The following is a 27121-nucleotide window of genomic DNA, read 5'->3' as shown; positions in this document are numbered from 1 at the left end:
GAGTGACGGCACGGCAGCCGCCCGAGACTAGTCAAGTGTGCCGCTCGATAAGCCTTTCTTTGCGTGCATGTGTTGTGTGTGTCTGCTTGCGTGCACGCATGCCTGTGTGTACTTGGGTCAAGTCAAGGGCAATGGCGGGTTTGTTGTCACTTGTCACATTATTTCCACTCAAAAAACAGAGATGGTCTTTTCTTGGCCACCGCTTCAAGGAGAGAGAGAGAGAGAGAGAGAGAGAGAGAGGGTCTTTGTCACAGCTCCAAAGAGAGAGAGAGAGAGAGAGAGAGAGAAAGGTATTCACATGTCAGTTTGCTGAGCAGCAATGTCACTATTTTCCAGTCGCGTTCTCTCGGTCTCATTCTGTCTGTCACTCACATTGTCTCGTCTCTCTCTCTCTCTCTCCCCCCGTCTTTCTCTGGTTAGTCAGCATTGGTGCAAGGAAGTGATAGCACAGACACACACACACACACACACACACAGAAGGAGAGGAGGAGGAGGAGGGATGGACCGTCTGACGGCAGAGATAGAAAAAGAAGGAAAAAAAAAAGTAACTCTCCGCCTCCTTCTGGAGCGATTGGCCGGGAGTGAATGAACAAGTGAATGGGCAGAGGGGGGGGGGGGGGGGAGGGGAGGGGGGAGGGCAGGGGAGGTGTGCGTCACTCAGTGCCTGGCTGCTGCCTAGCACATATAAACAGCCGTGGAGGAGCAGAAAGCGAGACACAGCAGGAACGAGAGAGAGGGCTACATTACGCAGTCCTGTCTCGTATAACACACACACACACACACACACACAGGGAAATTTGATGCATTTTTTTGAGCGGCGAGTGCAGAGAAGTATTGAGAAATAAAACGGCCACGCGTGCGTGCAGGAGTGGACGGACACGGACGGCAGCCCAGGGGGAACACTGTTGTTGTGTGTGTGGAATTCTTCTCAGTCTACACTCTTTGAGTTGGTAAACTGGCTTCGCATTCGGGGGTTGAGCTCAGACTATAGCTCGCTTAGAGACCCATCTTGTTGGCGTTTGGTTTGCGTGACTTTTGCACGAGGAAAGACACGCGAGAGAAAGACTGACAAAACAGAGATAGAATTAAAAAGGGGGGAAAAACCGCAAGGAAAAGCGTCGCGAGAACCCTGCCGGAACGCCAAGAAGACTTCCGGAAGAAACGGAAAGCTAAGGGAAGTGGATTTCGTCCTGGAAGCAAACAAACGCCTGGTCGGTCGTGGGTGGGTTTAATCAAAGCTGCTGTGCTATTTCCTGTTTTGGGGAGCGGCTAGTACTTCCGGGTCATAACCCGTCACCCTGGGGAAGGCAAAGCCCCCCCGACATCCCTCCTCCCCTTCCTTGCCGCCGCCGCCCCTGAGCTCCGTCTCCGCCCCCTGCCGCCCTTTGACCTCTCGCGCTCTCCGGTGGAAGAGGCTCCGCCTGCCGTGGTTGCTGCCCGCCGCCGTCGCCACCACCATGCACATCAAGACCACCAAGTGCAACCGATTCTGCCTGGTCGCCTCGGTCACCAACCAGGAAGTGTTTGACCGCCCCGATGCACGGGTAAGAGAGAGAGAGAGAGAGAACATACGAACAATCTGGTGTCAAGTTGTTGGAGTTGTGGAGATCACAATATGGCCATATATTGACTTTCCCATATATGGGCTTATGGGCATAACAGGGATTGTATTAGTCTGTGAATGCCCTTTTTTTATTATTTTTTTATTGTATTGACGTTTTCAGGCCTGAAACAACGGAGCTTCTTAATACGGCACAGTTGAGAAGCACGGTGTTAAACTATCAACCCATTCTGACCCGAGATCAGATTCTAACGCACAGAAGAATGGCGGTTCTTTAACGCATTTTGACCTCAGATCAGATTAAAAAAATGTCTTAAATCCTGACAGTTTAAAAAAAATCACACACGTGTGAACTGAGTGGTGCAATTCCCCCCCCCCTCTCTCTCTCTCTCTCTCTCTCTCTCATTAGAGACACAGCACTACCCCTCTCTCTGTTTCTGGCGCCCCCTACTGCTATTAATAAGTCACATACTCGTGCTCATTGACCTACACAAACAAACAAACAGGTACATGGACATTGCTGGTTGTAGGAGTGGTTGCACCACTCAAAAAATAGCTAAAGCATAGCATAATGCTAACACCGAAATGGTGTTAATCTGGTGTCGGAGAGGTCAGCTCTGCTGGCCGGCTCCATATCTGCAGATGTTAGGTGATGATCCAGTCTTCTAACCATGTCGTGATCTTCATATTATGGAGCGTGTCACGAGGCGTGACGGACTGACGACCATATATGGAGGTGTGACCGACTGACTAGAGACGGGTTTTGCAGGTTTTCATAGTGATCTACTATGAACTATACCGTCGCATTAAACACTATAGCAGGGTTCCCAAATAGGCGGCCATTTGCGGCCCGCGGAGCGCGCCCCCCTGTGGCCCCTGGAAGGACCCCCAGCCTGGTACCCTATAGTCAAAATATGGCCCTTGAGGAAAATGAATTGGGGAACCCTGCACTATATAGGAAGCCAGATCAGTAATGACCTGGCATCTGTCTGCATAACATACTACCTCAATTATACCCAGGATTGGGATCCTTTAGGATTTTAACCCATTCTGGGGCATTATGTTATAATTTAGCTATTGAAAAATAGCAGATCCACAAGCTCATAGCGCGGCACCGAGTGCCGCGCCATGAACTTGTATAGGTCTGCTACTTTAGAAAGATCGTGAAAATGTGCCTCAAATCTTTGAATATAATATTATTACAGAGTGAACATTTTAACTCAAATCTTAATTTGCTTCTGGGGGGAGTCTCTGGAACAACATATCTTCAGGCATATTACTTGACATGAAATATTGAGCACCACAGATACAGAAACATATAAGGTCAGGATTTTAAAGACATTTTTTTTTTAATGTCGACGTCAGGCTTAAATGGGTTAACGATTCCTGTTCCTTAACGATTAGCTCTTAACGGTCCCGTTCCTGAACGCTTCCCTTCCCTTTTTTTATGTCTTTTATTTTTTTAAGATACGTTACATTTTAACCTTCATTATAATATTTTAGAAACAAATTCATATTCAATAATATTATGACGTACAGTATCTCTGGGTTGCTTGATGGCGTTTGAAAGGGACCCTTATAGTTCTGGTGGTCCTTGAAATTAAAAGTTTGAGAAACCCTGGTATTGTAATTTGTATTGTATAGTGTATAAGTGTCAGAAGTTCCACATAGCCCAGCTCTTGACAGTGTGATGAAATCGGTTCCTGGAAACGGTTTCCGAAAAATGTGATGGAACTGATTTCCCGGTTCCTCAATGTTTGGATCCCGTTCCTCCGGATTCCCGGATCCCACAGCTCGTTCAGACCCTGCACTGTGATTGGCTGAGGCAAGCTAATGACACCGGCACTCTCATGCCTACACGTGCATGACTGCAGCAATATCTCTGTGTGTGTGTGTGTGTGTGTGTGTGTGTGTGTGTGTGTGTGTGTGTGTGTGTGTGTGTGTGTGTGTGTGTGTGTCTGTCCATTGCTTAAGCAATAAGCATAACTCTGTGAGAGTGAACTGGGAACCTCGTAGTTGCCATCCGGCCGCTCTACCGGGCCACTCTACCGCTGAACCACTGCCGCCCTCAGTATAACTTCCCTGGTTTGATTCCAGCTGTCCTTCAGCTTTCTATGGTCTTTGGCATGCACAGTTTGCACACACTCACACCACTCACATACACACACACACCACACACACACACACACACACACACACACTCACACCACTCACTCACACACACACACACACACACACACACACACACACCACACACTCACACCACTCACACACACACACACACACGCACATCACACCTTTCTTTGGCACGCACACACTCACACCACTCACATACACACGCACACCACTCACATACACACACCACTCACGCACGCGCACGCACACACACACACACACACACGCACTCACTCACTTAGTCACTCAGTCACTCAGTCTCTTACTCAGTCTCTCTCTCACACACACTCACACCGGGAAAGGGACAAAAAAATGTCTATACAGTAAATATGAATGATGTAATTATGTGACATCATGGGCAAGTGGTGTCACATTGTGTGAACGGAGGTGGAGAACAGAACAGTCCCAGGAAGGTGTTTTTATATAAGGACAGCGCTGACATTGTGTGACATTGGTGTGTTTTATTATATAAGAACCGTCGCTGACATTTCAAACCAACCACCACCACGCAGGGTTTCCTTTGACCTTTCCACCATGGCTTGTGTGTGCTGTTGGACCTTCACAATGGGAAACGGGGGAGGGACGTAGAGATGGGTTTTGAAGGTTAAACGGTAAATGGTGCATTTATATAATAGCGCCTTTTTTATCCAAGGTCGCTTTACATAGATTGTGCATTGCGTTCACCCGTTCACACACCGTTTGCGACAGAAGCCATGCAAGGTGTACCAACCAGCACATCGGGAGCAATTTGGGGTTCAGTGTCTTTGCCCAGAAGGACACTTCGACATGTAGACAGGAGGAGGAGGAGCCGGGATTCGAACCGCCGAACCATGGATCATTGGACGGCCCGCTCTACCTCCTGAGCCCCAATCAGGAACGGGAACCCCCTTTTGATGTTTTAAGCATAATGTTATGCTTTAGCTATTTAAAAATAGCAGATCTACAAGCTCATAGCGCGCCACCGAGTAGGTTGTAGGTCTGCTATTTTTGAGAAATCGTGGCAAAGAATCTTTGAATATGAATTCTTTCAGAGCCAAAGTTTTTAACTCAAATCTTTGCTTCTGGGGGTTGGGATCCCCCCAGGCCCAGATGGAACAACATATTTTCAGATGGGGGTCGGCGGCCAATTACATAATAATCTTGGGGATCCTTGACATGAAAATGTTTGAGAACGACTGACATAGAAACATGGGTTTTTTTCAGGGAACTGTCATGATTTAGAAGACATTTGTAGAATCGTCCTCGGGTCGAAATGGGTTAAGTGTGTCTGTGTGTTTTATACATGATGGAACCGATGAAAGAGCTTGTGACTGACTAAGCTGCTACGTTGAAAACACAGGTTATTTATTTTTTTCCATTTCCTGAAAAGTAACAGTTTTTGACACGACCGACGACCACAATTGTACATGTTCAAACAAACTGGGCAGTGAGAGAGAGATCAGGATCAGAGAGAACAATGAAATGGATTGTGAGAGCTTTGGCTGCTTGAAGAATGGCTCGGTTGTTGTGGAGAAATCATGTATGGGTCCGTCTGGTTCCATTTGTAACGACATAATATGAATAATTGGTTTAAAATCCTGCAACCAAAAAAATACGGAAAAAGCAAATGATCGGAATCGGATCGGTAGCCAAAAAACCCGTTATCGGGACATCCCTTATAGCATCTCCAAAATGTCATGATATCATGATATTGTCTGTGATTTTGGATATTGTACTATTGTGTGATAATTATGTCATAAACGTGTTCTATAAAAATATAAATATTGGATCGGGAAAAGTCGGTATCGGCAGATGCTAAAAAAATCAAATGATCAGTGATGGCTTGAGTTAACCCATTTAGACCTGAGAACTGATTCCACAAATGTCTTCTAAATCATGACGGACGGTGCTCGACCTTTTTCATGTCAAGGACCCCCAGAATGATCTGTACTTGGCCGCGGACTCCCATCTCCCCCCCCCCCAGAAGCAAATATTTGCGTTAAAAACGTTCGCCGCGTCCGCCCGTGTGAACGCGACACGAGGTATCTGTGAGCGAGCGTCTCTTCATGTCATGTGCGCCTCCTTAAGCCCACCGGCCCGTGCGTTACACGAGAGCGAGACCAATCACGTGTTGCCATGGCGATCGTCCAAAAAGCGTTAGAAACGAGGCTAGACTCCGTTTCATTTTTGAACCACATGAACCCCAAGCATGCCTTCTGTCTCCCCTCCGGGCATGTCATAGTAGGTGAAAAGAATAATGCAAACCAAAATATGCAAGCAGACTGTGTGCGTGCGTGCGTGCGTGTGTGTGCGTGCGTGCGTCCGTGCGTGCGTGTGTGTGTGTCGCCTCTTGAGTCACTCGGAGGCATGCTATTTTAAAACTGTGGATGTGCGTGTGTTTAAATAGCCTGCCGGTTAGACACTGGTGTTTGGAAGCGTTTTTTGTGTGCATGCGTGCTCTCAGCCAAAACACGAACACGCACAAGGTCGCTTCCCTGCTTGATTTGTCACTCTTAATTAGCCTGTTCCAATAATAGTTTGTCATCTCCAGTTGGGCACCGGTCGCATCGGCTTTGACGCAAGCAGCATACGCACACAGACACACACGCACACACACACACATTGGCGTTATGATACTTGCGAGGACATCAACATTTTGGGATGATGATTTTATGGCGCGCAACAACAGTGTTGACGCATAGTGCTGTACACTCGTTAACAAAGAATACTGAAATACCAAGAGAAGAATACGCACTAAACTGAACAACATATACAGTAGACACATTAGTGTTACAGTGTTCATATTTTAAGCCAGTGGTTTTCAACCTTTTTCATATCAAGGCCCGTTAGCCATTATTCTTTTCAGCATTTGAGCCACGGACCACCATTTGATGACATTTAGAGCTTGCTGGCCCAAAACGGAAACACATTTTGTTGTCGTTGGGATAGGATTTTGTCCACAATTCTCCAATTATGTAGACTTCTTGTAAATTTAGTAATGCCCGATGTTTAACAATGATTTAACTCTTGAGAGCTCTCAAAAGTGTAATGACTAATAAGGGTCCGTTTGGTCACAAACTCTCCATTTAGCTCATGGGGACCACCTTTAACCCCCTCAAGGACCACTGGTTGAAAACCACTGTTTTTAAACCATAACCCCCGAAGCCGAAAATAACCCATCTTCAAGCTCACAGCGCGTCGCAGCGCAGGATGCACTGTGAGCTTGTAGATCTTCTATTTTAGGTGCAAGATGATCCGGTCAGGTCTGTTTCTCAACTCATACTGTACTTGTGGACACACACACACACACACACACACACACACACACACACACACACACACACACACACACACACACACACACACACAAGCTGCAGACTCCCTTGACATGAGAAGAGGGACAGATATAGTCTGTGTTAAATGGAGGCGATGTTTTTCTTTTCATTTGATTTTATTCGTAGCTCATGCTTGCGCTCATAGTATTATTCAGAGCAGAGCTTGGTATTTATAGAAGGAGATATGACACAGAAACGTGAAACGGGGCCAAGTCGTCCACTTTACAGTTAAACTGATACATATAATAGTATAGTGCAAGCTGTGTCAGTATTTTAATGGAGACTAGACCGGTATTCTGTCGATTTAATTTTTTTGAACCCATTTAGACCTGAGGGCGATTTTATAAAGAATTGCTTCTAAATCCTAAGTTTTCTGAAAAACCTATGTTTCTATGTCAGTGGTGCTCAACCTTTTTCATGTCAAGGACCCCCGGAATTATCTGGTCGGTGCCGCGCTATGAGCTTGTAGATCTTTCTATTCTTCCAGTAGATAAAGATAAACATAATGCTTAAAACACCAAAAGGGGTTCGCTCGAGAATCACTGGCATGAACTACGCTCTGAATGTGACATCTCCAGCATCACATGTGCTAACACCTTTTGGTGTTAGCATTATGCTATGCTTTAGCTATTGAAAAATAGCAGATCTACAAGCTCATAACGCGCCACCGAGTGGCGCGCTACGAGCTTGTAGGTCTGCTATTTTTGAAAAATCGTGAAAATATTTATTTCAGAAAACTGGAGGATTTAGAAGATTTTTATTTTTTTATTTCGAGGTCAGGCCTGAATGGATTAAAGCTGCACTACGTAACCTTCCTCTTCTACCCTGGATTTGAACCTGGTTTCCTGCACAGGTGTTGAGTGTTTTACCGTTGAGCTCATTGAGCCGGCCTGCTTGCTCAGGGGACACATTGAATCTTGACCGTCAGGTCGAAATGTGTGTCAGATCCTGTGTCTAGTTGAGACATGACCTTTGACACGATCTAAATGTCTCAATAGAAGAGCAGGGAGACAAGCCTATACAACCACCTCAACACCTTTTACCTTTTAGTATGTTTAGAATGACCTTCTTTTTCTTTCTTTTTTTGGTATTCTTCAGACCATAGAGTTATTATACAATAGAGAAGACACCCAGAGGAAATCCTGAAGCGCAATGGACATAGTGGCCGAAGAAGGTATTGCAGTTTGGTAAGGTTTGGTCCTCAAACACATGAACGCGCACTAGGCTCCGTCCACTCCGCCGGTCGTCGCGTGTTCATGTGTTTGAGGACAATCCATCCAGAATGCACACTGTTCCTAAACCGGAAGGAGGAGTGGATTCGCCTCATGCGCTTCTGAGAAACTCAATGCAAGTGGACGGGAGGAGAACTTGGGTGTCTTCTCTATTGTATAATAACTCTATGCTTCAGACGGCCAGCAATGGGTAAAACGCTCCCAAACTGATGTGACATCATCTAGGGGCCACAATCTGCATTCAAAGATTTTCCTAGAACCTTTTGTCATTGGTTCGATTTGCCTGTTTACTTCCTGATTGGTTAGTCATTCTCTGCAGGTTTTTTTTTTTCGACCAATGACAAAGCTTATAGGAAAATCTTTTAATGCAGATGTGTCACAGCGTTTTAGTCATTGCTGGCTGTCTGAATACCCCCCCAAAAAAGGTCATTAACTGGTTCATGGCCAAGGACGTGTTTTTTGACGTGCTATCAACAAATCCCTCAAGGCCAAGGACGTTGTGGACGTGGTAGACAATAATTCCAAAAAAAACTAATAAAATTATCATTTTTTTCCGATTTTTTTGCATTTTATTTTTTATTTTTATGTAATCTACTAAAAACCGGCCGAAATCCCACGATCGTGCACTATCGTGCACGCGCGCCGTCTCTATGTGAATCGCGGCAAAAAATCTGATATTTTGGGACTTTCTGGGCTTGATTTGGGTGATTTTAGACTAACTTATGATGAAGCTATTGTTAGCCTAGCATTCCTACAGAGTGAGGCTATCTTGTAGGGGACAATCTTTCATTGGTTGTTTACGTCATTTTGAACAGGAAGTGTTATACCAGTTTACACATTAAAGAGATTTTCAGCATAATGGTACGTTCCCGCCATCTGGTGTAAATCGTGGGGTACTACTTGAAAATGCCTTTAAAAGATGGTGTGATTGTATTTTAACGCAGACGTTTATTTTTGCATAAAAATGATGAATTAAGAAATGGGGCTTTTGCCAGAATTGGCTGGCGTTGGCCAGCAATCTAATGGCAATCTAAAAATGTGAGATGTGACCACAATGTCACAGATTGTCTCATTTTGAAGCTGCAAGTCTGTAGTTTACAATGGTATAAGAATCTTCTTTCTAGCATTTACCATTATTTATTAATAAGCATTTTAATACACCTTGGTTTCAGTGAACTAAAATTCTTCATTTTTGCTATAAGTGCTATAAGTAATCTATGGTTCTAATTTCTTTGTAAAGTGAAGAAATGCAGCTTGAAAATGAGATATTTGGTGACATTGTGCTCATATCGCACATATTTCTATTGTCATTCAAAAAGTCGCCAAATCTGGCCTAAGCCACAAAAAGATGGGATTTAAGGCTGGTAATAAGAGGGTTAAAAACATTATTTCTTATAGCTAGTCACAGAATATTTATCTCCACTACGATTGCACCCAGTTGCAAGTGTAAAAAAAAAACTAAAAACATACTTTACCATACAGGTTGGACGAAATAAAAATGTATTCATTAATTAAAGCAGTTACATAGTGCCACTATTAGCCCATTTTGGGGCGGGAACCCCTTTTTGGTGTTTGCATCATGTCATGCTTTAGCTATTGAAAAATAGCAGATATACAAGCTCATAAGCGCGCTACGAGCTCGTAGGTCTGCTATTTTTGAAAAATCGAAAGAACGACTGACATAGAAACATGATCTCAGGTCAGAATGGGTTAGTGAGTGTCCTATTGTGTTTATTTTGTATTGCATTAATAAACCTCTTTCTCTCTCCCTTTGCTCTCTTCCCTCTCTCTCTCTGTCTGTCCAGGGGAGTTTCGAGTCCCTGTTCCGCTCCTTCGACCCGGAGGTGCAGTTCCAGTACTTCAAGTCGTTCCGCCGCGTGCGAGTCAGCTTCAGCGACGCCCTGGCGGCGGCCGAGGCCAGACTGAGGCTGCACAAGAGCGACTTCAACGGCAAGGAGATGAGACTCTACTTCGCACAGGTATACCACTTTCACACTACTCGAACCCCCATTTAGACCTGAGAACGGATTCTACGAATGTTTCCAGGGGAAAAAAACCTGTGTTTCTATATCGGTATATCAAACTATTTTCATGTCAAGGACCCCCCCCCCCAGAAGCAAAGATTTGAGTAAAAACGTTCACTCTGAAAGAAAATATTTTCAAAGATTTTGCATCACATTTTCATGATTTTTCCAAAAATAGCAGATCTACAAGCTCATAGCGCGGCACCGAGTGCCGCGCTATGAGCTTGTAGATCTGCTATTTTCCAATAGCTAAAGTATATAACATAATGCTTAAAACACCAAAAGGGGTTGCTGTTCAGAATGGGCTAGTGTTAACTCAATTACAATTTAGGCATTTAGCAGATGCTCTTAATCCAGAGCGATTTATGACCTATACATACAGTTTCAGGTGATAAGGTGACCACCAAAACGGTCGTTAGTGAGAGATGTGTTTGGGTGAGCGGTGAGCTGTAGCGGTGGTCACCTTATCACCTAGAACTGGAGTATGAATAGGCCTTTACAGTAAGCAAGAACAACACATGGTAACACAGCTAATGCATCGAAATAGTCATCAAGGGCCTGGGGCCGTGGCTCAGCGGTCCAGGCACCTTGGCTGGTAACCCGGCCTGGCAGTGTGCCGCGGGTTCGACTCCCGATCCCGACGGCCTTTACTGCATGTCACCCCCCCCCCCCCATCTCTCTCCCCATTTCCTGTCAGCCTACTGTCTGTCCCTCCATAACAAATATAAAATAAAAGGCGAAATAAAATCAAATAAAAGGCGAAAACCACAAAGAAAACACAACATCCGTCTGGCAGTAGAATATCTGTACAATGAAACTAATAAACTATAAGTAAACACTATAGAATGTCTACATATGTAGACAAGCACACACATCCGCTCTAAGAATTGAACAAAAGTGCACACTCGCCCCACATTTGTACCATTCATTTCCCACCATAATGGTGACTAGTACTACCAATAGTACTGACACCAATAATATTAACCACTTTTCAAGTGGTCATTATAGCCGAACATTTTCCCGAAAAAAATCTAGTTCCTGGAAATATTTTGAAATTAGGAAGAAAAAAAAAGAATCCAGTCCAAGAAAAGTTTGGAATTTTAAGAGTGAGTTGGATATATTAAAGAAAATCTAAATATTTTTTATCCAATAACATTGCGTGATTGCAGCCCAATGTGTACCGGATGTGACAAAAAGAACAGGTCTACAAGATGTGATCCTATGCCCTGGGACTTGGATTGGAATTGTCCCATTCTATATGCTATGCTGTATTGTTGCTACACTGCCTGTGTCTTTGGGCATTGAGACTCATTATTGTGCTGAATGATTGTTATAATTATCTGTCTGGAAATTGGGTTAAATAATCTGGAAAGGTTTTTGGTTTAAAAAAAGAATGTGTGGGGAACCCTTGCCTGTAGCACCCTCTGGTGGACAAATTGTCCGCACATAGAACAGCCTCAACACAATAGTAGTAGTAGTAAATATACTAATTCTGATAAGTAACTAATACCACTACCAGTGGTGGAAGGTGACTAAGTACATCATTTAACTGTACATTTGGAGTTGATTGTATTTTACTTGAGTAATTGCAATTTCCAATACTTTCACTTCTACTCCACTACATCTCAGAGGTAATTGTTGCACTTTTACATTAGATTACTACATTTGATTATCATTACAAGACACAAATTAAACACCCCAGCCCTATATATACATTTCGAACATTTGAAAATAACCGATCTACAAGCTCACAATGCGTCGCTTCGGCTAGATCTGCTATAATTATTTCAAAATATTTGTATACATTTGAAACTTGAAATGGGACATTCTGCATAGTGAGTACTTTTCTACTTTTGGTACTTGATGCCAATATTTTTGTACCTTTTTTAAATTCTGGTCCCAGAGTAGTTCTATATTCCAGTACTTTTACTTAACCCATTCTAGACGGGAACCCCTTTTGTTGTATTAAGCATTATGTCATACTATAGCTATTGAAAAATAGCAGATCTACAGTACAAGCTCATAGCTCGAGCTTGTAGATCTGCTATTTTTGAGGAATTGTGAAAATGTGGTGCAAATCTTTGAATATATATATATATATATATATATATATTTCTTCAGAGCAAACTTTTTTAACTCAATTATTTTTCTCCTATTATCAGATGGGGGTTGGCGTCCAATTACATAGATTTTTTGGGGGTCCTTGACATGAAAATGCATTTGTAGAATCGTCCTTGGGTCTAAAAAGTAAAACAATTGGGTATTTTTCCACTACTGGTGGTGGTGATGGTGGTGATGATGAAGATGTAGCTCTGATCCATATCCTTCTACTGCTTCTACGATTCTGCCCTGCGCAGTACAAGGATATGGGACTTCCATTTTTAAATCTCAAATCGAAATCAGACCAGCCTCTCCTCTTTGGCGTAAATAAAAAGAACGTTTTTGCTACTCACCAAAACAAAGGCGGTTTGTGTCAATAGAAAGACTACTTTCTTTAGTGGAAGCACTCTGACCCCCCCACCACACGTATATATAAACGGTACTTTTTGGCCAAAAAGGGATTTTTTTTCACCGGAGGAAAAATATTCTCTATGAGGCAGTTCTCTGGGCAATATCAGTAGAGGGCGCAGCGGAGTAACTAAAAATGGTTTTTTTTTCCGGTGGAAACAAAATCCCTTTTTGGCCAAAAAGTACAGTTTATAAGTGTGGTGGGGGGCTCAGAGTGCTTCCACTAAGGAAAGTAGTCTTTCTATTGACACAACCCGCCTTTGTTTTGGTGAGTAGCAAAAACGTTATTTTTATTTACACTAAAGAGTAGAGGCTGGTCTGCATTCATGCGAGCGTGCGGAAGTTGATAGTAACATAGCTCTAATGCAACGCATTAGAGCTATGGAACAGAGCTAATGAAGATGATACTAGTATTGCTACTGACACGTTGCTGTTGTTGTTTCCGGTCAGTCCGTCCACATAGGCAGTCCCCACCTGGAGCCTCCCAAGCCCGACAAACAGTTCCTGATCTCGCCGCCCGCCTCCCCCCCGGTGGGCTGGTCTCAGTCCGCGGACGCCATGCCCGTCATCAACTATGACCTGCTGTGCGCCATCTCTAAGCTGGGACCAGGTAACGCCACACACACACACACACACACACACACACACACACACACACACAATGGACATTTTGATGCTGCACCTGTAATGTTACTAGTTAGGTTACAGGTAGGGTAAGTGATTTTCTTTGGTTAAAATAAGTAGCTCTATATTCTGATAGTACTCATTGCTATATAGAGTCTCCATAGAGAGCTAAAAAAAAGAGCTCTTTCTTAAACATAAAAAATGCATTCTCAGAACTCTTGCGACCCACCTGGAAATGCATTTTCAGGTGAATAACAATGAAAATAGTGCTTTAGCCTTTTAACACTTCCACACAAACTCAAAGGGGAGCCGGGGCTTTGAACCGGCCCGGGAACCTTCCAATTCCCAAAGCGGCCGCACCAAACCTTCTGTGCTTTAATAGAATTTCCTTAAAAACAGCATGTGTGTGATTCCGTGTCTTGTCTGTGCTCTCCCCGCAGGCGACAAGTACGAGCTGCACACGGCCACGCCCACCACGCCCAGCGTGGTCGTGCACGTGTGCGACGACGAGCATGCCGGCGACAGCTCGGGCCCGGACGACAGCGACGACCAGGAGAACTCGCCCCGCCCGCCGCGTCCCAAGATCATCCAGACGCGCCGGCCCGACTTCACCCCGAACGTCACGCAGTGAGAGAGACGGGAGAGAGAGAGAGAGAGAAGAGAGGGGGACGGGGACGTCTGCCCCGCTCGCTCGCTCGCTCGCTCGCAACTCGTTTTAAAACAAAGAAGATTTTTATCAACGGTTCGGTCTCTCCACAGCGAAGATAACAAGCTTTGGACCTGATCGATGGAAGGACGTTTTTTGGTGGGGGGGGGGGACTTGTTAAAAGCACTACCCCCCCTCCCCCACTCCTCCCCGCGCCGGTCAAACACTTGGAGAGGGGGGGGGAGGCTGTGTCGTCGTCTCATGGACGTGCATTTCATAGCGGATAGAAAACGCGTGGGTGGGTGGGGGGGAGGAGGGAGGGCGTAACGTCTGATTATGGCATAGTCACGTTTGCGTTCTCTTTCCACCCCTCTGCGTCTACAGTGTGTGGGACTCGGATGGACGAAAAGAAAAGTGAGTGAATGAAAAAGCAAAAGCAGAAAGTTGGCTGGTTGAATAGCTGATTTCCTTTCTTTAAATGTTTTTTTTTTTTTTTTTTAACATTACTTTTTTCTGGTCTTTGCTAGGGTGCTATATTTATCAGTGGGTTATGGAAAGGTTATGGAATCCCTCCGGATTGTATAAACATATTGGTTTCAAACCCGCCTTTATCATAGTATGAAGATCACTCTTCTTGTCACACTGGGGGTCTTTTCACATCTGTGACCAGAATTACAGTCCTTTTGTTTCAGAGCCATTTCCTGTGTGTGGGCACTGTTTCCCTTCGGGGCGCAGAATGTAGAGGATTCATTTTTTTTCTTCTCTTCCTGCTGTCCTTGTGCTTTGATTTGATGTCACAGCTAAACCCCCCTGGTGTGTCTAGTGGAGTCTAGCAGCCATTCTGACTTTAATTGATAGCTTGCATACTTTGGAGAGTCCAATCTCCCATTCATTTTTGACCGACCACCTGCCAGTTTAAATTACTCCAGGTAATCTTGCAAAGAAAGAGTTGAAACATTGTCTAAAAAAGTGTAATTTTCCACTGCTAGCGTTATACCCACGAGAGTGTATAATGTTGTCTCCTAGCAGTGGCTTGATGTATCCTCTGTCAGTCTATTTTGATTGCAGTGAAGCTATTCTACCTAGGTTTATTACAACAATATTAGCACTATACAAGTTGTTTTAGTTTTTTGGTGTAAATTTAGCTTATTCATAATATATGTAAATATATATTTTCACCCCATTTATCTGAGCTGTGGTAGCGTTCCTGCTGCAGTGTCCTTAATCAGTACAAACAGAAATGCTCCATCTCTTCTGCCACTATTTCCATTCTTGAATGTACTGTAGGATTTAACTCAACCACAGTTTCAGTAAAACAGGGCTAATGTTTTAGTTTTATGGTCGTGTTTCAGGCTACTCACAACAAAGTATTCAAAGCAGATTGTAGAAGCTATGACTGAGAAAAGGTCAAAACGTTCTTGGGTTGAGGGGTAAAAAAATAAATAAAACCCACTCATTGTTGCAAGGCGAGACCTAATTCACTCCGTTAAATTGGCCTGAAATATTTCACAAGCCTAATGTAAAAGCTGATTTCTACTTTTTTTTGTGCGTGGGTGTCACGCACAGAAAATAGCTACCGGTAATCTACAAAAGAAATGCAGAATATACCGAAAATGGCAGATTTACAAGCTCACAGCAGCAACACGTTGAGACGAGAGCTTGTAAACATGGCAATTTTCGTTGTGCGACACCTGCACGCGACAGAGTTCAACTGCGGCTTAATACTGTAACATATTCGGTAGCTGTATGTATATTGTATTTATACAAGATGTTTGTATCACAGACCACTGTGTTTTAAGGGAAACCAGTACTATCACTGTGCATAGAGAGGTACGTACTGTATGCGTGTTTGCCCCGTGCGAGCGAATGCCCCATGCTAGTGCCCCTGCCCTGCTAGTGCCCCTGCCAGTACTTCACCCCTCCACAGCCACTGAGAATAAGCACCCATGTGCAGTGGGACTGCCTCCGTGCTTCATTCACATCAGGATGTCAGTAGATTGTCTTAGCGCCACTGTGACATTACAGCACATCATCGTTACGGAGTCACTTGTATGTGTTGCAGCATTGTCGTGTTGCGAACTTGCGACTTAATGTTTATGTTGCTGCCTCGGCATGTCGCGGGCCCAAGCACACAGTCCCGTCACAGGACTGCGCGTGTGTGTGTGTGTGTGTGTGTGTGTGAGAGAGAGAAACACGACTGACTTCATGTTGAATCCATGAAGGAAAACTGTTGTCAAAGGGGTTCATCTGGTCCGTTTTATTTCTAGGAGCGAGCACGTCTTTTTGTGAGCACCGTTCACACAAGCTATGATGATCTGTGTCCAGGGATGAAACTTTCAGAATTGTCATTTATGTCAACGCCGCCCTCCACGGACCCCCCCAGAATCTGTGGCGTCCTCACTGCCTAGCAAACCAGGACATGTTGCATGCTCTCTCTCTCTGTCTCTCCTATACCCTCTCCTCTGGCCAGTATTGTCTTGTCCTCTCTTGCTATGGAAAACTATGACACCCACCCGCCACTTGACGCCTCACCCGGTCACGACCTGCATTAAGAGCTCTGAGATGCTCGAGAAAGGAAAAATATATTTTTTGTTTGCTTTAAGAGGCTGAGTGTTGTTGTCCTTAACCCGAGCGGGATGGGGTCGGTGGTCCCTGGGGGCGGTTTGTCGACCCCTCTCTTGTCCTCAGAGCCAGAGAGGGTCTGTGTCATAGCAGCACTGTGAAAAGGCGTGCACTCACCTAATCCACCACTAACATGACTGGAGGTTGGCATTATATGCTTTAGAAAACTTTAGCTGTTTTTTGTTTTTTACTCCCGTTATTTGAAGTTCATATATCTGGAACTAATAACCATGAATTTGTCATTAAATAAACTTGACTTGACCATCAACGGATGTGTTTATTTTATTTCTTGGAAAATGCAATGAAGGCGATGCCCCTCCTCCTAGGCCCTTCCCCTGGCGCAGCTATAGCTGAACAGAATGTCTCTGTGTAAGTGTATAGGGTTTAAGTCAGGGGTGCCCAAAGGTAGATCGTGATCTACCAGTAGACCACATGACCCTAAAGATATATACTGTATAATTTTAACATTAAAACATGAATTAAGGTGACTTTATTGACATCAAAAAGGGCCTGTCAGCTCAAACACACAATGTAATACTTTGTTTTAATAGTGTTGTGCACAAATATCATTAGCATTACAAAGTTGTATTTTTTTTTTTAAGGTTTGTCTTATAACACCAGCGCAGCATTCGGATAATATTTTATTATTGAAAGTAGCTCAAGTTAAAAAAAAGTGTGGTTTAAGTGGGTAGTCAACTACTTCAAATTCAACACACGTGTTCCACACACTGACACACCCACAGGGACTGCAGTGGCCGGTGTCGAGTCATCTGACCCACGGTTTTCCAGAAACTGGACAGCCCAGGCTCCATGTAGGGAGCTGGCCTGTTCTGACATCATGACACTCCATATTTGGGCATGCCTGACAGAACTCCATATTAGGAATAAAGGGACACAGAGAGACAGATAAGGAAATCTCCATATATGGGTATAGAAGTGACACGGACAGATGTATCCTGACAACGGGTACTGCGTAGCCGAATGGAGAAAGATCTCCAACCTCAATCGTTACTCTACAGACGTGCACAAGTCTAGTATAGCTAAAATCTAAATTACCACAACTTTTTATTTGTTTTATCAAAGGTGGGAGAATTTGTTCAGATTTATATGCTCCTTTTAATTGTATCTATTATATTCTATATTTATTTTTAAAGTGCATTGTTGCACTCTGTATGTAAAAAATATGGACAAAGCGTTCCCCGGGTCTAACATGCATGTAAAATGAAGCCTAAAATTCTTTGCCATGGAGGCCGCCATCTTTCTAGATCCGTTTTGGCCCAGCTGGCCATTGGCTGGGCCAGACAACGAGGCGGGACTTCCCCCCTTCTTCTTCGTTAGTTTTTATTTTGACTCGAGCGGGGGGTGGATCGGGGGTGGAACCACGGGGGCAGTCACTCAATACCAAAATCACGCCCCCAAGCCCACAAGCTAGTCTGCACTCTGCAGCGTAAACAAACAAACACACTACAAAGATATAACTTCAGCTACGTCTGAATAACTTCAGCTCCGTCAAGACGATATTTTTGCTGTCTCTTCATACAAGGTAAATTGTATATTTAGACTTGGCCTACGTGTTAATCCTAGTAGTGTGTAAAAATGAATACCAGCACTCACGTTGGATTGTTTTATTTTGTTCCCCCCAGCAGTGCTTGCTTTTGCTTTCTTCTTCAAATCCTAGTAGTAGTGTAACGTTAACTTTAACTTTGAATCTCTTCACTGTTTTCACGTAATGCATTTTATTTGCCTCTTAGCTGCTTCTCTTTTATCGTCACGCCAGATAGTCTCAACCATAGACTGGTATTGACATACCAAACCAGGCTGCTGCTGCAGATGCCTGCCCTCCAGTAGTTTCCCCACTGGAGGGCACCAAAGACCACTCCTGGTCTGTTTAGACGGTTTAGACTCTAAGGGCCATTTGCACCAAGAAAGATTAAGCCTTAATCTGGTTTAAATCAAGGTTTATCTATTAATCCAGTTGCACCAAACTTTAAACCTAGTTTTCACTAATCCGGTTTAGTTTTAAACCATCCTTTTAATCTTGGTTTTGTTTTTTTAATCTTGGTTTTAATTTTCACAGTAAACCTGGATTAATGTCAATCCTGTTGCACCACTACTTTAAACTTTGATTTAAGTATCAATAAGGGATTAATTCTAAACCAGCAGGAGAGGAGGTTTAATTGAAAACAACATGGCAGCATATATACCTCTACATGTTTGTTGTTGTTTGGGAAACTATCGGAGGAAGTGGTGGTGTGTGTGATCGACGGAACAGATCTATAAACCTACCACGCACCACGGAGTGACCATACGTCTGTTGTTTTTTTTAGCGAGCGAGACGACTTTTATTATTATATATATTTTAGCTGCAGGCACTATATTTTAAACATTCTCAAATATGAATGAAATAGTAATGCTAATGATGCTCACGACTGCTGCTGTTTATTTACAGCGCAAAACCAAGATGGTTTTAATATTTAATCTTTCTTGGTGCAAACGGTCCTAAGGGCCGTTTGCACCAAGAAAGATTAAATAAAGTTTAGTTTAGTGTTAATCAGGGATTTGTTGATCAAGGATTAATTTTAATTCGAGTTGTGTTGCACCACTTAATTTTAAGCATTGCTCAACAGATCTGTGATTAAATCCTTAACCTGTGATTAAAATCCATTAAACTGTGATTAAAACTTTAAACTGTGATTAATTCATGGATTAAACTTTGTTGTGTGTCCGCCATCTTGGTTTTGCGCTGTAAATAAACAGCAGCAGTCGTGAGCATCATTAGCATTACTATTTCATTCATATTTGAGAATGTTTAAATTATAGTGCCTGCAGCAAAAATATATATAATAATAAAAGTCGTCTCGCTCGCTAAAAAAACCAACAGACGTATGGTCACTCCGTGGTGCGTGGTAGGTTTATAGATCTGTTCCGTCGATCACACACACCACCACTTCCTCCGATAGTTTCCCAAACGACAACAAACATGTAGAGGTACTAGAATTTCGCCCCCCTTCGGGGGGCTCAATCCTAGTGTCGTTGCAGCGCAATATGGGAAGAAGGAAATTGCGTTGACAGAGTTGACAGACTCCACTTCATGTTTCAGCTGTGTTTTTAAACTCAGTAGTGTGCCCTGCACATGTAGTAACGGATGGGTTATAAATTATTATAATAACAGAAAGTGTTTATTATTTCTCATAAATACGCAAACATGGTGAAACAACTACAGTCACAGAGAGCAGTGGCAAGGTAGCTGCTGCCTGCTAACGATGCAAACAACAGCCTTGCCTGTCGTGTGTGTGTGTGGGTGAGCCTATATTGTGATTACATTTGACCGTACATTTGACTCTTGTGTTATATTCTTGTGAAATATTCAGTAAAGTATTGTGGTGAAATATTCACCCCAAGTTGATAAGATATGCAGAGAATATAATACCAAGAAGCCCCAGTTTGAAATGCATTAGGCCACAGACCCCCATTTGATACCATTTGCTCTCTGGGAAAATCAGGGTCCATTTGGTTCCATTTGTATGCTCTTGGAGTATGATGACTGTGCTAACAGTATTATCATCAAATATGTCTCAGTTTGAAGATTCAAAAAAACATATTTCATATGTGTGAGCTTGTAAAGTCGAACGTTCAACCTAGAGACAGTGTTGCCAAGTCTGATCATTATAAGCTACTTTGGACTTGTTTATCTATTGGTAGTCCTTGACATGGAAATGTTTGAGTTCCACTGCTCTGAAACAACATTAGACAACAAAGTGTGACAGTCAACACTATAATTGATTATTTTAAGACTAATTTCCGGACCATTTCTGATTTACCTACTTTGAACTGGCCTATTAACATTTTTATAGACCTGGTTGCTTGTTTCACTCTCACATCCACGATATGTGGCAACCCTGGTCCCTGGTCTGTTTTGGATTGCGTGTGGATGTTGTTTTGTGTTGCTTTAGCATCTTTAGCACAGTATCTATCACAGGGTGCAGCAGCTGCTGCTGTCATGAAAACGCAAGTTTCTGTCCCAGAAGCTCACGTTAGGTCTGCGCACACTGTACGTTGCTATGGCAAGCTGTCATCAAATGCTGCTAACGTTGTGGTCAGCACTGTTAGCATGTGTGCTATCAGGCAAAAGCTGAGATAGATATAAAACTACTGGCCAAAATGTCATACAAAACACAACCCCTCAAATCGGAATGTGATTGTGACCTACAGACCATCATGATTTGCTTGCTGGACCTATAAATAATTTATTTGCATTAAATTGCCACTCGCCTTAGCCTGCATGCCTATTCCTGTGTGTCTCTGTGTGTGTGTGTGTGTGTGTGCGCGTGTGCGCAAGACAGACGTGCGTGTGTGTGCAGGCTGAGAGCTGCTGACTGTGATTGACGTGTGAGCTGGATAAATCAGTGAGAGTTGGAAAAAGCGCACGCAGAGCCAACTCGCAGGCAGTGCCTCAGGCCAGATGCCTGAGAATCGGCACAGGATTCTCTGGGTCACCAGTGTTGGTGTGACACACACGGCTTCCACATTTAGCTTCATACTGGGTTAAAGTGGCGTTCCAAAAATTATTTTTCCCCTCGGAATTCTTATTCACAATGAGATGGAGTTGAGGTGTTTGTGTTTGCTTGCTGGAGCTATAATTAATGTATTTGCATTAAATGTCCACTCGCGCATCGAAGTAAAAAGCAAGATGGCCGATTGTGAGACTGAAAAGTAGCTGTGGGGGCGGGCCTGGAGGGCCTATGAGAACACGGAGAAGTGTTGCCAGGTTTGCGAATTGTAAGCGAGTTGTAGTGTGTGCAAGTAGCCTGGTTAAAAGGGCTTGTTTCTGCCGCTGTTGGGGCAACAGAACATGTCGACCAGTTTCTGTCAACCGCTTTTGGTCAGGTGACCAACTCCACAAATGTTAAATTAGATATATATGCTGCGATGTTGTTTTCTATTAAACCTCCTCTCCTGCTGGTTTAGAATGAATCCCTTATTGATACTTAAATCAAAGTTTAAAGTAGTGGTGCAACAGGATTGACATTAATCCAGGTTTACTGTGAAAATTAAAACCAAGATTAAAAAAACAAAACCAAGATTAAAAGGATGGTTTAAAACTAAACCGGATTAGTGAAAACTAGGTTTAAAGTTTGGTGCAACTGGATTAATAGATAAACCTTGATTTAAACCAGATTAAGGCTTAATCTTTCTTGTTGCAAATGGCCCTAGGCCTCAATAAATTATTTAAAACTAATTTGGGGGAGGGGCTGATATGCTAATACGTGCATGCAATGCATGATGGGTACAGGATTCTAATAAAAAAAACGTATACTAGTCAAAACATTTAGCATACTTCTTCCAAACGTCAACCAACTGTTATGTTACAACGATGTCGACTATTGAAATTAAAATCGTAGTAGCAGTTATGTTGTAGTAACCAACTAACCATCAGTTATACTGCTACGTCTGTGAATCACTTTCTCCAGACTGGCATGTACAACTCATACTTACCTGGCAGGGGAGACACCATGATCAAGAAGGTGGTTCACCTAGGTTGAGGCTTGGCCATTGCACTCCGGTCGGGCTGATATACTTACGAATTCCCCAAATGTGGGAATCTCGACTGCATAATTTGTGGTAGTGGGGGACTGCGTTCGCGCTCTCCCCTGATAAACTGTCAAAAGGAAAACCCAAAACTATATTCCCATATCTCGCTGTAAAACCCTCGTACAACATGTGGTCTGTGGTGGCCAATCTAAATACAATATCAATCTGGTGGTCCTCGATATGAAAATATTTGATCAATCATAACTCTATGGTTAGCATGCCGTTTAACATCATTTTTGAGGTTTGAGTGTTGCGGAGGATTGCGGAGGATTTTTCTCCAAAAATTCAAAAAACGATATATAACCCATCATTTTTGAGGATTTGAAAAAAAATTAGCAAATTGCGGAGGATTGCGGCGCAAAAGTAATGTATTAAACAAAACAATTATATTTCTGGTTGATTAAAAGTGCAAAAGTTTTGGTCATCTAAAACTAAGACTAAGAGATGACAATAACTGGTATGCAATGTAATTACATTATGGCAAACTAAACATCTTGTTTGCTCAATGAAAGAGTAAATGTGGGAAACAGAGTAAAATGTTCCCACAGATGGTTTTAAACGGTAACCTAAATCTCAGTTGAGTCATCATAAACCCTGATCATCAGGGGTATACCTTTAGATTCAATCATTCTGGCAGGGGTAGAGGTGTCTGATGTGGATTTTCATCCCTTGACCTGTCACCTCTGCCTTCAACCTTAAATACAACCTCCGAATTCTTATTAGTGTGAAATGCCTAGTGGCGCAAGAGGAAAGCATAGGTCTAACAAGCTGAAGGTGGTGGGTTTGAATCTTGCTCAGAGCAAACCTTCATTTTCTGGCTTTTTAAGGCCAAAGTGCCGAGGCAGGCCACCTCCCTCCTCACGCCCTCTTTTGGCTCCGGTGGGAGGGGGAGGATCTTTTTTGGGAACCCGCCTCTGGGGCGGGATTTTTTTATGAGCCTGCCTCCTGGGGGCGGAGCTTAAGAAATGTATTAAGCAAAGTGATTTTTGTACTTTTCACATTAATTTGATTGAACCATTTTATTTTTATTGAGATATTTGAGTTTTTTATGACTCTTTATTTCAGCTGTTTTGTTTCAATTTATTTTGTTTTTGTTTGACTTTTTGGTTGAGTATTAGTTTTTGTTTGAGTATTAGTTTTCTTTGAGGTTTGAACCTATGACGTTAGGTTTATGAAGCCTAGTTTTTATCTATTGAGCCACACTGGCATGTAAGGTACAATCGGGAACTTATATTTAACCAGCCTTTCAGAATTTAGATGGACATTGAAAATGTTCTTCAGGAGACTTGAACCCTGAATGTCCTGTTTATAAACCCCAGGTTTATCACCTGAGCCACACTGGCATGTAAGGTACAATCGGGAAGTTATATTTAACCAGCCTTTTAGAATTTAGATGGACATTGAAAATGTTCTTCAGGAGACTTGAACCCTGAATGTCCTGTTTATAAACCCCCGGTTTACCACCTGCGCCACACTGGCATGTGTAATACTGTTGAGAATGTCTTACTTAGCACCTTTCAGAATTTAGATGGACATTGAAAATGTCCAGTGGCAGGTTCGAACTCACAACCTTTGGTGCACAAACACTGGATTTCACTCATGAGCCACACAGGCATTAGTGATGCAGTTGAGAATGTCTCACTTAACCCACCTTTCAGAATTTAGAGGTTCTTTAGGAGTTTCATTAGGAGGTTCAAAAACAATGCACACTTTAGGAGGTTCAAACACTGCACCTTTCAGAAGGACAGTGAAAATGTTCTTCAAGAGGCTTGAACCTCTAATTGTTTGATTTGTTGTTTCAGTTTTTATATTGAAACATTTTTGAGTTTTTTGTTGATTGTTAGTTTAGTTTGGTTTGTGTTTTTTGTTGATTATTAGTTTTGTTTGAGTTTCTTTTAGTTTTGTTTGAGTATTAGTTTTGATTGAGTTTCTTTTAGTTTTTTGTTGATTATTAGTTTTGTTGAGTTTCTTTTAGTTTTGTTTGTGTTTTTTGTTGATTATTAGTTTTGTTTGAGTTTTGAACCAGTAACCTTTGGATTGTAAACCTCAGGTGTATCTTTTGAGCCACGCTGGGCTGTAAGGTACAATCTGGGACTTATATTTAACCACCTTTTAGAATTTAGATGGACAGTGAAAATGTTCTGTTGCAGGATTGAACTCTGGATTTTACTCTTGAGCCACATATTATGCATAAGTAATGCAGTTGAGAACATATTACATAACTGACCTTTCAGAATTAAGAATGAACAGTGAAAATGTTCTTCAGGAGACTTTAACCCTGAATGTCCTGTTTTTAAACCCCAGGTTTATCACCTGAGCCACACTGGCATGTAAGGTACAATCGGGAAGTTATATTTAAGCAGCCTTTTAGAATTTAGATGGACATTGAAAATGTTCTTCAGGAGACTTGAACGCTGAATGTCCTGTTTATAAACCCCCGGTTTACCACCTGCGCCACACTGGCATGTGTAATACTGTTGAGAATGTCTTACTTAGCACCTTTCAGAATTTAGATGGACAGTGAAAATGTATAGCGGCAGGTTCGAACTCGCAACCTTTGGTGTACAAACACTGGATTTTACTCATGAGGCACACAGGCATAAGTAATGCAGTTGAGAACGTATTACTTAACCCACCTTTCAGAATTTACATTGACTGAAAATGTTCTTTAGGAGATACAAACACTGCCCCTTTCAGAATTTAGATGGATGGATTATAATGTGATGCATTTCATGTATTCAACCTAGTGAGCCACAAGGTGGCGCCAAAATGATGCATAAATGGACAACTTCAGCTTCCACACACTGATGGAGATCGTGTGCGTGCGTGTTAGGGGGTGGAGTCTGGAGAGGTGAGGTGGAGTCAAGAGGTCAGTGCTAGCTTGAGGTGGAATCTGAAGAGGTGAGTGCTAGGTGGTGAGGTGGAGTCGGAAGAGGCGAGTGCTGAGGAAAAAGAGACCCCTTAAATTATACAATTACCTAAAAGAAAGTGACCCAGATGCATTCCATAACAAGGCACTCTCGAGAGATACCCCAGCTGGCCCTGGAAATTGTTATTATTTCTCTTACACAATTAAGTATTTTGTTTAAATTTTCTTCTCTTCTCCTCTTTTCAATACAGTAACAAATTAATTTAAATAATTTCTCTTGTGCTGTATTTTCTTTTTTTTATAATTTTTTATCCCACGATTTTGTAACCCATTTTTCACCCCTGTGTCAATTATCTAACGTGATCCTGGGCTCTACACACCCTCTGCCAACCTGGGGAGAGCAACGGACTTGAACTCATGCTTCCTTCATGCCTGAAGTTGCTCCTTTACACCTGACAGGGAGGAGTTTCCCTGGTTAGACGTAGCGTGTGGAAGGAACACGTTATTCCAACCAGTTCCTTTCCCCTCCATCAGGCGCCCCGGCTGGACAGGGGGAGGCAGTTTAGAGACCAGGATTACTGCATGTTTTTTGTGAGGGTATCTAGTCTATACCCTATGGGACACGGGGAGAACATGCAAACTCCACACAGAAAGGCCCTTTCGCCAACCCCGCCTTGGGTATGGGCACTGATGACGCGGAGGAGGAAACACATCAGGATTCAAATTGCGATTGTTCAAATTGATTTGAATTGATTTGGTCTCATATAGATCCAAAACTAGCAGAAGTAGCCCCAAAAGTGACGTGTGAGCTTGTAGATCTGATATGTTTTCCTTTTATATTATTTCTTGCTGCTTTTATGCGAATGCATGCCACTGCAATTATTATGCATGCATGTGCATACACACACACATGAACGCATGCACACTACACGAGGACTCATGCACACGCCTAAACGCATGCATGCACGCATACACTCACACACACACACACACATCACACAACAGCTGCAGTCACTTAGCTCGTCACAAGTCATTAGTGCAGCTCGGCATGATGGGTTCTGCATTACGTAAGTGCACTCACGCACACATGCACAACGCACGCACGCACACACACACACACACAGACAAAACACACACACACACACACACACACACACACACACACACACACACACACACACACACACACACACACACACACACACACACACACACACACACACACACACACACACACACACTCACACACACACACACCCACACACATAGGGGTTTTCCTGTGAAATCACAGCCTCTGCCAGTTCTGTACTTAAAGTATACTGTTCTCAGAAAGTATGTTTACTTTTGAGTATTTATTTCCTTCCATTTTCCAATGTTTCACATCATTTTACTTCTTCATCGCAGAGGCGAATGTGAAATCATATGAATTATTTATACATTTTAGTAAGTTATTTACTTTGTAATATTTTGTATTGCAAAAAAAAACATCTTCGATGGTAGATATTGTAGATCTATATTCTGAACAGAAGGGTTTGCACTATTTCGTAAAGACTTTGACACATTTGGAAAACATTTGAGGATGACATTCTGCACGAAGAGTACTTTTACTTTGTGTATTTCTACAAAAAAAAGTACTTCTTCCGACCAACAGATCTCTGGACCAATAACGTGCCAGCGCTGTGAGGGCTCTCTCGTCTCTGGACCAATCACGTTGCCAGTCAGTGTTGGACGCTAAAACAGGTTCACATCTGTTCACACTCACACTGGCACCGCCGCCAGGCCAAACACGTGCACGCGCGTGCACGTGTGTGTGTGTCCGTATATAGTGCACATGTAGGCATGCATCATGTGCATGTGTATATGAATGTGTGGTGCAATGCATGTGTGCACAATGCACGTGCATACACACACACATGCACATTCAATCAAGGTAAACACATTCCAGAGAGTGTAT

General features: G+C 42.9%; 1 protein-coding gene across 4 annotated transcripts in view; it reads left to right on the top strand.

Annotated features, from left to right (window-relative positions):
- rcan1b (regulator of calcineurin 1b) overlaps positions 1 to 16974 on the top strand; it is a 47492-nt gene extending 30518 nt beyond the window's left edge. For 3 of the 4 annotated variants that reach the window (XM_080758239.1, XM_080758237.1, XM_080758238.1), the window contains exons 3-5: positions 10088 to 10261; positions 13265 to 13424; positions 13879 to 16974. In XM_080758239.1, coding sequence (XP_080614365.1) covers positions 10088 to 10261; positions 13265 to 13424; positions 13879 to 14069 — 525 coding nt within the window. In that variant the 3' untranslated portion in view covers positions 14070 to 16974. Of the gene's footprint in view, positions 1 to 733; positions 1545 to 10087; positions 10262 to 13264; positions 13425 to 13878 lie in introns of those variants that run through there. The other variant, XM_080758240.1, reaches the window with a different exon arrangement.
- Positions 16975 to 27121: the final 10147 nt, after the last annotated feature.

This window comes from Protomyctophum bolini, assembly GCF_963924005.1.
Source record: "Protomyctophum bolini genome assembly, chromosome: 24".
Lineage (NCBI taxonomy): Eukaryota > Metazoa > Chordata > Actinopteri > Myctophiformes > Myctophidae > Protomyctophum > Protomyctophum bolini.
This window is presented reverse-complemented; position numbering and strand designations above follow the sequence as displayed.